General features: G+C 45.2%; 1 protein-coding gene across 1 annotated transcript; it reads left to right on the top strand.

Moving 5' to 3' along the window:
- The first annotated feature begins 1,187 nt into the window (after positions 1-1,187).
- GPR50 (G protein-coupled receptor 50) lies at positions 1,188-5,930 on the top strand. The gene is made up of 2 exons (XM_069463964.1): positions 1,188-1,374; positions 4,333-5,930. Exons 1-2 carry the CDS (start codon positions 1,188-1,190, stop codon positions 5,928-5,930), a joined length of 1,785 nt encoding a protein of 594 aa, XP_069320065.1.
- The last annotated feature ends 9,642 nt before the right edge of the window (positions 5,931-15,572 follow it).

Below are 15,572 nucleotides of genomic sequence, written 5' to 3'. Positions count from 1 at the left end.
GCTGCGCGGCACCTCTGCGCCCTTCCCGCTGCTGCGGAGCGGCTCCCTCAGCGTGCCTGACTGCCCCGCATCACCTGGTAGAGAGTACGGAGCACCCGAGAGGGGAGAGGAGCCAGTGCCGCTCACCCCGTTGTGTTTTGTTTTTGTGTGTGTGTGTGTGAAGCGGCAGCCCAAGAGAAGGGCTTTCTCGTCCTTTTTACTTTTTGGTGTAGCATCCCCTTAGTTCCCGCTGCCAGGGTTTCCGCAGCTGGGAAGGAAATGAGCTTCAGCTCTCATTCGCCGCAAAGCTGAGGACCAAGCGGCCATAGACTGCCTCCCCTCGCTCCCAGGGTGTAGACCTGCTCCCCGCCTCCAGAGTCGGGCGCAGGGTACATCTCTTTATGGAGAGGGAAAGACCAGGACCGGAATAAGGGGCCACTCGCCGCTGCCGCTAAGGGAGCCAAGCGGCTTCTGGCAGCAGCAGAAGCGGGGATAAGTTCCTTAGAGATTACAGACCCAGATTTGGGGTGGCACCAACAGTAGTCCCCTGTTCCCCGCGGGGTGCAGAAGGCTCTGGACAGGCACAAGCGCAGGGCATGGGATGGACCTCTCAAGGAGACTGCAGGAGCGATGATCTAGGTTTCTAGGGGTTACCAGCTGTCCCCCACGCCCTGCTGGGGATTGCTGACAGGCTTGGGCTGGCGCTGGACTCCAAGAGAGATCCCATGCTCCCGCTCTGCAATCTACATCTCTTTGCCGGTGTTTGCATTGGAACTGGGAGGGAGAACTCGCTGGAAACGGATGAGCAGCTGCTGCTGGGGCGGGGGAGGTAGACTCCAAGCTAATCATGACGCAAGGTACCTGGGGGATTGGGAGGGGGCAGGCTGGCTAGAAGGGAAGCACATACAAGGCAGTCGGAAGCAAGATGACACCTCGAAGTGGATTTGTCCAAAAAGAGGTGGTGACTAAAGCGGGGGTGGTGTGGGAGCTCTGATTGGTCGGGGGGAGGGATTTGGGGTGGGGCCAGACGCCTCCTGAGGCTTTAAAAGCTCATCGGAGAGGGGCGGAACGCCGTCATTTGCTCTCTGGCTCTCGGAGAGGGAGCCACGCTTTTCCGGAGCTCCGGGCAGCGGAGCAGGTGTTCGCTGTCTGGGCTCCGCTGCTGATCCTGGGCGTGCTGGAAGAACTTAACGGTGCCCAGGAGCAACATGGAGCCTACCCTGGCGGTTCCTACCCCTTATGGCTGTATTGGCTGTAAGCTGCCACAGCCAGACTACCCACCAGCTCTAATCACCTTTATGTTCTGCGCAATGGTTATTACCATCGTCGTAGACCTGATTGGCAACTCCATGGTCATCTTGGCTGTGACCAAGAACAAGAAGCTCCGAAACTCTGGTAAGCCACTCTTCCTTCTCCCTACCCTGTGTGCAGCGACTTGCAACCCTTAGGGTGTTAGTTTGGGTGCCCCCGAATAGAGAACCCATGGACAGTGTTCTTACATTGAACATCCCAGCCTCCAGATTCCCTGAAAGCCTGGTGGGGGGTGATGTTCTGCTGGGGTCCTGAAAATTAGAGCTTCTCAAGGCTAAGGGATCTCAGAGAATTAGCTTTGAGCATCCAAGTGCAAAGCCCGGGTTCCCGCGGTGAGCGGCAGCCCGTTGATTCCTGCTCCACCGGGGCCGATGTGGAGGGAGCCGGCACCGGAGCGGAAAGTCTGGCGGCCGCCCGGGGACAGCAAGCCAAGCGGGACGCCGCAGAGATAGCCGCCCCGAGGCAGCGCGGACCGAACTGACTGACGCAGAGAGATCAGCCGGGATGCCACCCGCTCCGTGAAAGTTAAGTTCGCAGCGGCCGCGGCGGCGCTTACCCGAGCGCAATGAAGCGGCCGTGCCCTAGCCCAGCCGATACCCCGCTCGCCGCGGCCCTGGGGCTCCAGGGCTGTTCCTGGGCGGCAGAGCGCAGACCCCCGCTCCTGAGTGTGGAGCAGGAAGGTCTGAGCCCGCCGGAGGCGAGCTCCGTCCGCCCGTCCCAGGGCGCACGGCAGAGAGAGGCGAGCGGCTGGCCAGGCACGCAGCAAGCAGTGGCAGCGACAGCGGGGACAGCGGTGGCAGCAGCGGAGATCCCGAGGTCCGTAAGCGAGGCACTGGGGGTCTCAGGGCAGGGAGGTTAGCGAGGTTGGCGTCGCGGAGGCGGGGGATATTAGGCAGCAAAACCAGGTAGGGATGGCGGGAGGGTGGCAGGAGAGCTGGAGGGGCGGTGGGGGACTGAGAGAGACTGCAAAGCGCTGGGGTCTAGGAGCCGCGAGCCAGACTTGCAAAGCGCTGGGGTCTGGGAGACGCGAGCCGGGCTTGTAAAACGCTGGGGTCTCGGAGCCGCAAGCCGGACTTCAAAGCGCTGGGGTCTAGGAGCCGAGAGCCGGACTTGCAAAGCGCTGGGGTCTGGGAGAGAGCTGGGCTTGCAAAGTGCTGGGGTCTCGGAGCCGCGAGCCGGACTCCTCCGGCAGCCAATGCGGAGGGGAGGGACCCGGCGGCGAGCCGGGCTGGGTAAGCGCGGGGGATGCCGGGCGCTGGGACCTGTGCCGGGGGTGGGGCGGCAGCCCCCGCGAAGCGGCTAGCGGGAATTGCAGGTTGGGCGGGAGAGGCTCTGGAGGGGAGGGGGGGGGGCTAAGGCGCCCGAACTCAGCGCTTGGGCTGGAGGAGGGAGGAGGCAGTGCCTCAGGTCTTGGTCTCCAGGTTCCCAGTCGGCTGGGGCAAGGGTGGGGGTAGAGGGGGGCCGAGAGGGTCGGAGGACCACCGGCCCCACGCGGGCGGGGTGTGGGGGATTTCTTTGCTTGGACTAGGAGTCCGGAACACCGCACGTTTCAAAACTCAATGACGGGCACACCGTCATTAAAAGTTTTCTTCCAAACTCTGGTGGGTGTGTCCCGTTTCTCCTTTGTACCCCAGAGACCTGGGGTCATGCGCTTGGACGTCACCTTCACCTGCGTGGCCTGGTCCTGAGGTGCCGATCCACGGAGCCCCGGGGCCACCTGCGAAGCCCGTTTTCTTTACTTGTCTCCTTTCCTTTCTTTTTCTTCTTCTCTTTCTTTCCTTCTATAACTCAAATAAAGGTTTTTACGATTGTCGTGTTTTTGTTTTTAAGACTTTGCCCTCTCTCTTTCTTGCTTTTCTTCCCCGAATTAATTACTTTGAGGGAAAACCCTAGAAAGAACCTCTAAGGTAGGAAGCGCTGAGGCCGAGTCTTGGCAGCGCCGGCGGAAGGAGGCAGAAGGAGCCATACCTTTGCCCTTTAAAAAAGCGCTCATTTTCTCCCAGTAACACATGAAATGCAATATTTTGCCAAACCAATGCTAATTAGCAACTAGGTGTTTCCAAAAAAGAGGGCTCTGAGCCTGCACTTGGCCTCTTCCTTCTCTTTTTTTGTAAAAGGTTTTACAAAAAAGGTCCTAGGGCTGCCCTACAGGGCGGGAGTGGGGGGACCCCCCTTACTCTGCTGTTTAGCCCGCAGGCTCCAGCAAAGGTCAGCGCTGGCTCTGCGTGTGGACCGGGCACTTCTGCTAGTCCTTGCGGAAATTTTCCTTTTTTTTCTTTCCCTGCTTACTGCTTCTTTGGTCCCAGACTAAAATTTACGGGGTTTTACCCCTTCCCCTCAGTTTTTACTCTTAGGTTACCTCGGAAATGGTAAGTATTTGAATAGGCTACGTCATCGTAGATTACTGTCTGATCCCGTTGAAAAAGACTGTTTAAGAAAACGGCCTCTAATGCCCTTTTCCAGAATGTCCTCTCTAGGTATGTGTTCGTTATGAAAGCAATGCTAGGCTAGAGTTGGAAGAGGGCTAATTTATCTTTTTTTTTTTCCTTTAGGTTGCGACTTCCTGACGTCGCTCTCGTCTCTGCCCTTGCCCCCCACCCTCCAGCTTGCTTCCTAAGGACAACTCTACATAGCTCAGCTCCACTCCCCTCTTCCTTCTCCCTCCCCGCCTTGAAAAAAGTTTGCATTTTGTTTTTCTTGGGGTCTGAGTGTGAAAGGCTCCTTAGAGGGCTTTTGTGGTCACAGCTCTTTGTGTTATGTTTGCTTCTTTCCCAGGGCAGAGATGATATTGTTTGAAAGGAAAAAAGGTGGGCAAAGAACAGTTCTCCCAAACCTAGCTATGCATCAGAATCACCTGGGACCTGCTTGTAAATAAATAACAATAAAAAAAATGCAACTGCATTTCTTTAAATGAACTCTAGAGTTCTAAATTGTTGCTAATTCAGCTGGTCTTTTCCTCCACCTTAAATTTTAGAGTTCCATACTTTAACCATTTATCCTCCTCTGTCTTCCCCCTTTTCCCTCCCCTGATATATTTTTCAGGCAACATCTTTGTGGTCAGCCTCTCTGCGGCAGATATGCTGGTGGCCATCTACCCCTACCCTCTGATGCTGCATGCCATGTCCGTTGGGGGATGGGATCTGAGCCACTTCCAGTGTCAGATGGTCGGGTTCATCACAGGGCTCAGCGTGGTCGGCTCCATCTTCAATATCGTGGCAATCGCCATCAACCGTTACTGCTACATCTGCCACAGCCTCCAGTACGAGCGGATCTTCAGCATGCGCAATACCTGCATCTACCTGGTTGTCACCTGGATCATGACCGTCCTGGCTGTCCTGCCCAACATGTACATTGGCACCATCGAGTATGATCCTCGCACCTACACCTGCATCTTCAACTATCTGAACAACCATGTCTTTGCTGTGACCATCGTCTGCATCCACTTCGTCCTCCCTCTCCTCATAGTGGGTTTCTGCTACATGAGGATCTGGATCAAAGTGCTGGCTGCCCGTGACCCAGCTGGGCAGAATCCTGACAACCAGCTGGCTGAGGTTCGCAATTTTCTAACCATGTTTGTGATCTTCCTCCTCTTTGCAGTGTGCTGGTGCCCTATCAATGTGCTCACTGTCTTGGTGGCTGTCAGTCCGAAGGAGATGGCAGGCAAGATCCCCAACTGGCTTTATCTTGCAGCCTACTTCATAGCCTACTTCAACAGCTGCCTCAACGCTGTGATCTACGGGCTCCTCAATGAGAATTTCCGACGCGAATACTGGACCATCTTCCATGCTATGCGGCACCCTATCCTGTTCTTCTCTGGCCTCGTCACTGATTTTCATGAGACGCAGGAGGCTCGTGCCCTGGCCCGTGCCCGTGCCCGTGCCCGTGACCAAGCCCGTGAACAAGCCCTTGCCCGTGCCTGTCCTGCTGTGGAGGAAATCCCGATGAGTGTCCGGAATGTTCCACTACCAGGCGATGCTGCAGCTGGCCACCCTGAATGTGCCTCTGGCCACCCCAAGCCCCATTCCAGGTCTGCCTACCGAAAATCTGCCTCTAGCCACCACAAGTCTGTCTTTAGCCACTCCAAGCCTACCTCTGGCCACCCCAAGTCTGCCACTGTCTACCCTAAGCCTGTGTCTGTCCACTTCAAGGCTGACTCTGTCCATTTCAAAGGTGACTCTGTCCATTTCGAGCCTGCTTCCAGCCACCCCAAGCCAGTCACTGGTCTCCATGTCTCTGCTAGCAGCCACTCCAAGTCTGCCTTCAGCTCTGCCACTAGCCATCCTAAACCCACCACTAGCCACATTAAGCCTGCTACCAGCCACCCTGAGCCCACCACTGCTGACTATCCTGAGCCTTCCATCCCTGGTCACCTTGAGCCTGCCACCCCCAGCCACCCTGAGCCCGCTGCTGCTGGCCACCCTGAGCTCTCCACCACCCACTTCCCTGAGATTGCTGCCACCAGCCACCTTGAATCTGACATCCCTGACCTCCCTGAGTCTGCTGCCAGCCAGCTGGAGCCTGCCACCTCCGCTGACCTTCCTGACCCTACTGTAGTCACCGCTGCTGCCAGTGATTACAGACAGGTTGTAGTTATTGACGTCGAAGATGATTCAGATGATTCAGACGAAATTGCTATGTGAAAAGTGCTCTGGTGGGTGGCCAGGTAGTGGTCCACTTTCCAGTTTCTTTTGCATATGTAAGCCAAAGTGAGATACCTTAACTGCATCTACACACAGACAGCGACACACGAAGACACTGACCCACAGACACGGTGTAAGCTACATCCACCTTTCAGGCATCCTCCTCCTTTACATAATGTACTCTACAGAAGTATGTGTGTATGTGTGTGTGCTTGCTATTTTAGAGACCAAATTCCCTCAATTTTGACATCTGTTGTTCTGAGCCTTCCTTTCCTATGGTCGACCATCAGTCCTCAGTGATCCCTGAAGTTTTCGACTTTGATCTTTCCCACTCCCCGTCCCCCTTTCTCCCCTTTCCGCATTTCCTCTGCCTTGTTCCTGCTTTCTTCTCCCATTCCCCAGGGGTGGGGGAGGAGTTGCATGCGCAATGGTAAAGGTGTATTGTGGTAAAGGCTTCTGTCACGTGAATGTGACTGCACAGCTTTATGTTTTTAAATGTGTAACTCTATATTGTACTTTTAATGGCAGTCAGAAAAGCAGTTGCAACCAAGTGCAAGGACTTGCAAGTTTCTTTTCTAAATTTCAGCACGACGTATGACCCATATCTGAAGCATAGAATTTGATAACTCTTATTAAAATAAATTTTTATGCCTATGAGATCAAATGGCAAAAGGAAAAGATATGGTCACACCAAATTATTTCCATTTTGTGAAAATTCAAACATCAGTGCTGATTTTTATAGTCAAGCATGGTTGCAAATGATAAGATGTTTTGACCTTGTTTGTAATTATTTACCTTTGTTTAGTGTTTACCAGAACTTTCTTTCATTGAGTTCCAGAGGAACAAATCCATTCATAAATTAGTTTCTTTTCTTAAAATCCCAATGGTTGCTAGGATCAATTACAGTTATGTTTTTAATACTATGAGTCATAACTACTCTTTACCTCAGAGATTTTTTTTTTAAACAGCCGGATGGTTTTACACGGTTTCACATTTTTTTTTTTTTCATTTACGAGGGAGTTTGAAGTAGTAACTGACAGCCAGAAGCGAATGGAGTACTGCTGTGGAGGTTGTGAGTGAGTGTTCCTCCAAATGCCTTGTTCCTCTCACCCTCCTGGCTGGGGAGTGGGTGAGGAAGATGAGGAGGAAGAGATGCCAACACCAGCCAGTCTCACCACACTCTGCTGAGGTTCAGTGACACACAACGTGAAGTCGTAGATGTCTTGTATCAGCACACTTGACAACCCAGGAAATGACTTTTCTCTAGAATCCAAGCAAAAAAACTGCTGTTTAATAAAAATTTCAACTGTTGGTTCAAACTGACACTTTATGCAAAGTTACTGTACGAAAGGATAAGTGGGAATGTTTTATACTGCCTTAATTCTATTCTGCATTTGTGGTAGCAATTAAATAAAACTTTTTGTGGCTTTAGTGTGCGATAAATTCATTTCTTCCACCAGAGTCACTTGTGGGGAGGGTGCACAAGGTGAGGGGGGAAAAGCATTGACCTTGGGGAATCAGAAGACTTGGGTGCAAGTTCCATCCCTGCTGTGAGCTTGCTGAATCCCAGGGCAAGTTCCTTGACCCCTCTCACCTCAATTTCTTTACTTAGCAAACTGTGGAGAGGTGGGGGGAGGAGGGCCCACCGGGGTTAGTATGTTCTCACTACTGCGGCAACATTGGATGGCCTGACCTGCCTGCTCTTGGACTTCTGGACTGTGCCTGCCATGGCTTCTGAAAACAGGTCCCTCTTTACCCCCCTAGAAGGAGTGAAGACAGGCCCCAATAATGTTACAACCCCAGAGGCTGCTGGGACCAAGGAACCGAGCTCAAGAGGCAGTAGGGGAGGCACAGGTAGGGGAGTGGGTGGTTTGGTACCAGAGGGTGGGTGGTTTGCTCTTCAGCTGGGAGGTGGGTGGCAAGACCCCAGCCACTGGGAAAGGCTCCTGATCTTAGGAATATAGTCTCAAAAAAATCTCTGACAACAGGGAAATTCTCAAAATACACTGCTTAGTAAAAATCAAGATGGATTCAAAATAATATACAGTAGGACACCAATTTTTTTAAAAAAATATGCACACTTAACACATGCACATGCACAGACACACAGTTATGCATATGTAGTTGCTGATTCTAGCCTTTGCCAGGTTGTGAGTATAGACTGAGGTTATCTTACCTCTTACTGCCTCAGTTAAAGTGGTTTGAGCCCCTCCAGCAGGTTGGCTGGACCTCAGGCTGACTGCACCCCTATGCGACATTTCTGCCAGGTATTCCTAAATACCTAAATAGGATGCTTACTCACATGCTTACAAACTGATCAACAGTCAGCCCCCCTCCCCATGTTTCCCATGTTCCTCCTCTCCACCCACACCCAAGGAGTTGCTTTGGGTGAGATTACAAGTGTTCAAACCAAGGGTGCTGTGTCTCAACGCTCTGAACTGCCATTCTCCAGAGGCTTGGGGTGAAGGGTTTTGAAAGGAGATGAGAAAGGCGAGGAAAACTCTCTGCCTTTATTACAAGGTCGTTGCATACTTTGTCCCCAGTGCCTGAAGCAACACTGCTCACACCCAGAGTCCCACAAAGTGGGACTCTTGAAAGCAGCTGCCTCACTGCCTCTGCTCATCTGCTGTAAGTTGCCTTCAAACTTTCCCCTCTGTGCTGCGTCTCCACGCCCCAAATCACTCACACAGGAACAAGCTGAAGTTCCAGCCCAGTGCCTTCTCAGTTCACAAACGGCCCAGAAACATTTTTCTCTGCCTCTTCCTCCCTTATCCTGTTCCCCTCCATCCTCAACAGCCAAGAAGCCTCATAAACACATTTCTGATTTACCCCCACCCCACTCCTAGTGACCAAAACAAGAAGCTGAATGTCGGCGTTCAGGTTTAAGGAGCATTGTAGTTCTCCCTGGAAAAAAAATACAGGGCTTCTGGTTTTACATCAGTGACAACGTAAGGGCCAATTGTGCTGACTTCTGCCTCCAGGTGGGCCTACGTCTGCATAATTAAAGGATTAAAACAATGCAAGCAACTTTTATATGACAGTTTTTCCTAGTCTCTTCTCTTTTAAAATGGAAATATAGTTTATATACTGTAAAGTTTCGGCTTGGCATTTTTTTACACATGTATATACCCATGTAACTACCACCCTGGTGAAGATGTAGTCAGGCCCTCTTGTAATCAATACCCCATCCAAAGGCAACCACTGTGTCTGATCTCATGGTGCATTAATTCTGCCTGTTTTAGAGTTCACATAAATGGAAGCATACAGTATGTATTTTTCTGTGTTTAGCTTCTTTTTTAAAAAATTGTGATAAAATATACATAATATAAAATTTATCATTTTAGCCATTTTTTTAAGTGTGGAATTCAGTGGCATTAAGTGCAGTCACATTGTTATGTAATCATCACCACTAATCATTTCCAGAACTTCATCTTCCCAAATGGAAACTTTGAACTGATTAAATAACTCCCCATCCCCTTCCCTCTGGCCCCTGGTAACCACTATTTCCCTCTCTGTCTCTATTAATTTGCCTATTCTAGGTACTTCATAGAAGTGGAATAATACAATGTTGGTCCTTTTGTGTCTGGCTTCTTTCACTTAGCATAATGTCTTTAAGGTTCATCCATGTCATAGCATGTATCAGTACTTCATTTTTTATTGCTGAATAACATTCTATTGTATGGAAATACCAAATTTTGTTTATCCATTCATCTGTTGATGAACATTTGGGTGGCTTTCATTTTTGGCTAGTGTGAATAATGGTGCTATGAACATTGATGTACAAGTGTCTGTTTGAGTCCCCGCTTTCAATCCTTTTGGATATATGCCTAGGAGTGGAATTGCTGGGTCATGTGCTAGTTCAGCTTTTGCTCAATATCATCTTTGGAATTCATCCATGTTTTTGTTTTAGTAGTTTGTTATTTTTCATTTTTATGTAGTACTCTAGAGTATGACTATATCTTAATATATTTATTGATTCTACTAAATACTATTGATGGACTGTTGAGTTGTCTCCAATCTGGAACTACTATAAAAATGCTTTGATTTTTGTGCCTGTCTTTTAATTTAGTTTTGTATTAAGGAATAATTTTATACACAGTGGAGTACACTAACTAGTGTAGAGCTCTACATCAATATAGAGCTCAACAAATTTTTACATACGTATACACCCATGTATACACACATATCAAGATATAAAACATTTCCAGCACCCCTGAAGGTCCTCTTATGGCAGAATAATTTTGCTGTATGAATATAAGACACCTTTTTATCCATTCTACTGTGGCTGGACATTTGGCTGTTTTCCAGTTTGGGGCTACTAAGCAAGCTGTTATGAACGTTCTTGTACATGCCTTTTGGTTGCACATATAGACTCACTGTTCTTGGAAATATACCTATGTTTGCAATTGCTGGGTCATGAATTATGCTTCTTTAGTTTTAGTAGACACTACTGAATATTTTTCCAAAGTTGTTGAACCAATTTATATTCTTACCAGCAATGGATAAGAGCTCGAGGTGCTCCGGATTGTTGCCAACATTCAATATTTTCAATCCTTTTAATGTTAACAATCCTAGTCTAGTGCTATTTCACTGTGGTTTCACTTTGCATTTCTTTAATGAACAATGATGTCAGCCACCTTTTCACATGATTATCTATCACTTTAGATATCTTTTTTATTGAAGGTCCTGAACAAATATTTTGACCATTTTAAAATTAAAGTTTCTGTCTTTTTCTTACTGATCTGTAGCAGGATATGAGAGAGAGAGAGAGAGAATTTATTTCATGAATGTCTTCTCTCAGTCTGTGGTTTGCCTTTTTATTCTTTTAATTATGTCTTTTGATGAGCCTAATTCCTTAACATTGTGAAGTCCAATTTATCACTTTTTTCTTTGATTGCTTTGTGTTTAAGAAATTTCTGATTAACATAATGACTATATTCTCCTATTTTTTTCCTTTAGAAACTTTATTGTTTTGCCTTTCACATTTAAGTCTATATTCCATTTCTAGTTAATTTTTTGTGCATGCTGTGAGTTAGGAGTCAAGGTCTATTTTTTTATACAGTCAAGATTCATATTTTCATTTTATCACCATTAATTGAAAAGACCATCCTTTGCCCCACTGAATTGCAGTGGAGAGTTTGTTGTCAATTAGGTAATAATATATAAAAATTTCTCTATCTGTTTCTGGACTGTCTATTCTGTTCCATTAGTTTATTTGTCTATCCTTGCACTGATACCACATTATTTTTAATTTAATCAACCATAACTTACATACATTGATGCACGCACATATTAATTGTACAGTTAAATGGATTTTTATGCATGTGTGCATATTTTTGTAACTGCCATCTAGATGAAGATATAGACATTTCTAGGACCCCAGCAGCCTCTTTCATACCCCAGCTCAGTTAATACCTCCCACAGTTAATTACTAGTTGAACCTCTATTATTACAGATCAGTTTGGCCTGTACTTCATATAAAAAGGATAATAATATGGATGTTTTTGAGTCTAACTTCTTTTGTTAAACATTATGTTTTTGATATGCATCTGCATTGTTGGATGTATCAGCAGTTCTTTTTAAAAAATTTCACAGAAAGGTTCAATGATGTGGAATTGCTTCAATCTATATTAAGTTGAAAAAAAACATAATAAAATGGTATGTAATTTTGTTAATAAAACCAAAATGAGTGTATGAAAGGATACATATGTTTTAACACATTCTATAGGAAATCTATCTTTTTGAAATATGTATTTTTATTGAGACATAATTCATACACCATAAATCTCATCATTTAAAGTGTTCAGTTCAGTATTTTTAGTATATTCACAAAGTTGTGCTACCACCACCACCATTATCTAATTCCTAAATATTTTCACCACCCCAAAGAAACCCTGTAACTATCAGTATTCATTCTCCATTCCGTCATCCCCCATGGCAATCACTAATCTTTCTGCAACCATGGATTTACCCTCTGGATATTTCATATAAATGGAATTATACAATATGTGGCTTTTTGTGTCTGGTTTCTTTCACTTAGCATAAAGTTTTCAAGGTGCATCCATGTTGCAGCATGTATCAGAATTCCATTCATTTTTAAGGTTGAATAATTTTCCATTTATATGCATACACACACACACACACACACACACACGCACACCCCATTTTGTTTATCCATCCATCCACCAATGAACATTTGGGTTGTTTTCACCTTTTGGCAATTATAAATAATACTGCTATAAACAATGATGTACAAATTTTTTTTTTTTTTGGTCCTTGCTTTCAATTCTTTTGGGTATATACTCAGAAGTGGAATTGCTGGATCTTATGGTAATTCTGTCTTTAAAATTATTAAAACAGAAAATGAATGTTGTCAAGGATATGGAGAAAGTGGAACGTGCATGCATTGCCAGTGGGAATGTAAAATGATCCATCCATTGTGAAAACAGTAAGGCATTTCCTCAAAAAATTCAAATTTTATTTTAGCAGACAGTTAATTTAGTGTGCATCAGCTTGATCCTTTTGAGGCTTATTTTTTTGTTGGAGTGGGCCTAGAATAACTTTTACTCTTCAGATAGATGTTCCCCACTCTCAAGGTGTGGTCTCTCTGGAATCTCTGCTGAATGTCCTGGATGGTCAATGATGTCTCTGCATCCTGATTGGCTGGCACCTGAGTTTCTTACAGTCTGATGTGAGTTCTAGCAGTTGTTTAGCTGTTTCTTCCCCAGTAGTGTTTATTTCCTCATTAGCAGTTCTTTGCCCAGCCTCTTAGAGTCTTGCTCTGTACATGAATACTAATTGTGATAGGAAGAATTCTAAAATGGGTCTCAAGATTCCCTTGTCCAGACATCAGTTTGGGCAAGGGCTTTCTGAGTAATACCCACAAAGCACAGGCAACCGAAGCAAAATTGGACAAATGGGAGCACATCAAACTTAAAAGCTTCTGCACAGAAAAGGAAACAAGCAACAAAGTGAAGAGACAACCCACAGAATGCGAGAAAATATTTGGAAACTACCCATCTGACAAGGGATTAATAACTAGAATATATAAGGAGCTCCAACAACTCAATAGGAAAAAAAAAATCACATAATTTGATTAGAAAATGGGCAAAGGACCTAAATAGACATTTCTCAAAAGAAGACATACAAATGGCCAACAGGTATATGAAAAAATGCTCAAAATCATTAATCATCAGAGAAACGCAAATCAAAATTATAATGAGATACCATCTCATCCCAGATAAAATGGCTTTTATCAAAAATTCAGGCAATAAATGAATGCTGGTGAGGATGTGGAGAAAGGGGAATCGTCCAGACATTGTTGGTGGGAATGTAAATTAGTGCAACCACTATGAAGAACAGTATCAAGGTTCCTCAAAAAACCAAAAATAGAGCTACCATATGACCCAGCAATTCCACTACTGGATACATATTCAAAGGAGGGGAATTCAGTATATCAAAAAGATATCTGCATTTCTATGTTTATTGTAGCACTATTCACAATACCTAAGATTTGGAATCAACCTAAGGGTCCATCAGTGAATGAATGGATAAAGAAATTGTGGTACGTATATACAATGGAATATTTATAGTCACAGAAAGAATGAAATCCTGCCATTTGGAACAACATGGATAGAACTGGAGAATATTAAGTGAAATAAGACAGGCACTGACAGACAAATCTTGCGTGTTCTCACTCATATGTGGGAGCTAAATATTAAAAACAATTGATCTCATGGAGACAGAGAGTAGAATGATGGTTACCAGAGGCCAGGAAGGGTAGTGGGGAAGAGGGGGATAAAGTGGGGGTGGTTAATGGGTACAAAAATATAGTTAGATAGTTAGATAGAATCAACAATATTTGATAGCACAACAAAGTGACAATAATCAACAATAAGTTAGGTTATACTTTAAAATAACTAAAAGAGTAGAATTGGAATGTTCCTAACACAAAGAAATGATACATGCCTGAGGTGATGGATACCCTGATTATTCTAGTTTGATTACTACACATTGTATATCTCCATCAAAACATCACATGTATCCATAATAATTTTGTTTAAAAAGGAAAAGATTCCCCTGCCCTGGTGTTCATGCCCTCCATGATCATTTCCTTGAGTGTAGATGGTTTCTCTGACTGGCTTCTAGCCAATAGAACATAACAAAGGGACTTTTTACACGTAATTAAGGTTGTAAATCAGTTGACTTTGAGCTAATAAAAAGGGAGATTACCATGGATGAGCCTGACTTAAGTAGGTAAAAGCCTCTAAAAAAGGTACTGGGTACTCCTTGAGGTAAGAAATGCCTCTTGCCGGCTTGATGAAGTAATAAGCAGCCATGATGAGGAGACCCACACGGAAAGAAGCTGGGGGATTGCATGGCCTTCTAGGATATGAGGATAACTTTCTGCTGATAGTAAGCAAAAAAGCCAAGGCGCTCAGTCACATAGTCACAAACAAATTAAGACAGAAATGAATTTTATATTTACCTTCATATGTTCCATTTCCAGTGACCTTCATTTTTGTGCAAATCCAGGTTTTTATCTGGAAATAGAGGCCAAGGCCTGTTCCTTTCATGCAATGGTGGGTCTGATTGCACTGTTTTTTTCTTGATTATAAGTCACATTTTTCTACCTCTTTTCATGTCTAGTATATAAGAGAACCTTGTAATTGTTTCTGTTTCCTCTCTTAGTCTGATGGAGTGAGGTGCCAATCGCTCCAGTGCTTGAGACTGAGTTGAAGTTTTAATAAAACTTAACTGAACTCTGGTTTATACCTCTTCCTTGGGCATGGACCTCCTGTGCTTTTAATTGAGAGCCATGTAGGGATGGTAATGTCATGTAAACCTGCCCACAGATAACAAGAATAGAAACTGGATTATATGTTTAGAACAATTATTTAAAGACACTAAAAAGTTTCTAAGAGCACCCAGAATAGAGATAATAATTTACTCTATAACTTGCAGCTGTAAGTTTGTGATTTTGTTGCTTTTCTGATATGAGGATAATCCCACAGCTATGTCTACTGAAAATAATGTTAGAAATGACAGCCTTACCAGCTCAAGGTACCAGAGTTCAGAATTCAGGGATATAAAATCAATTTGAAGTTTAAAGGAAAATCCTACAAATATGATTAAAAATTTAAAATGGCAATCCTGTCATCAATATAACTGAAGAAGGAATGTGAACCAAATTCTGAATATAAACTCTACCCAAATCCCTAATAACTGCAGAAAAGCAGTCTAACACCAAAGAGAAATCTATTCTTGAAAGCTAGAAGAAGATAAAAATTTAGACTACACAGACTATAGAAATGATCCCTGAAAGTATCGCACCGTCTGGGGAATGGTCACACTTGAATGTTCTGACTCGGGGGGATGGGCAGGACACGGGCAGTGTATGTGGCCTGAACTTTTGTACCCCCATGATGATAAGCTGAAATAAAAAAAAAAATAAAAAAAAAAATAAAAATTTAGGCTACAGCAATTTTCCAGAGGTGGGCACCAGAGCTCTAGAGGGCACCTGTAGTTCTTTCAAGGGTCCCCAGGGACAAAAGATTTTGTGTGGTGGCAATGGGGATTGGAAGGAGTGGTGTTGGAAAGACTTGAGAATGACTATACAGGCTAAATTGTGGGAGGATTCTC

This window comes from Eulemur rufifrons, chromosome 30 (assembly GCF_041146395.1).
Source record: "Eulemur rufifrons isolate Redbay chromosome 30, OSU_ERuf_1, whole genome shotgun sequence".
NCBI classification, from domain to species: domain Eukaryota; kingdom Metazoa; phylum Chordata; class Mammalia; order Primates; family Lemuridae; genus Eulemur; species Eulemur rufifrons.
Note: the sequence above shows the minus strand (reverse complement) of the source record. Positions and strands in the feature narration are given on the sequence as shown.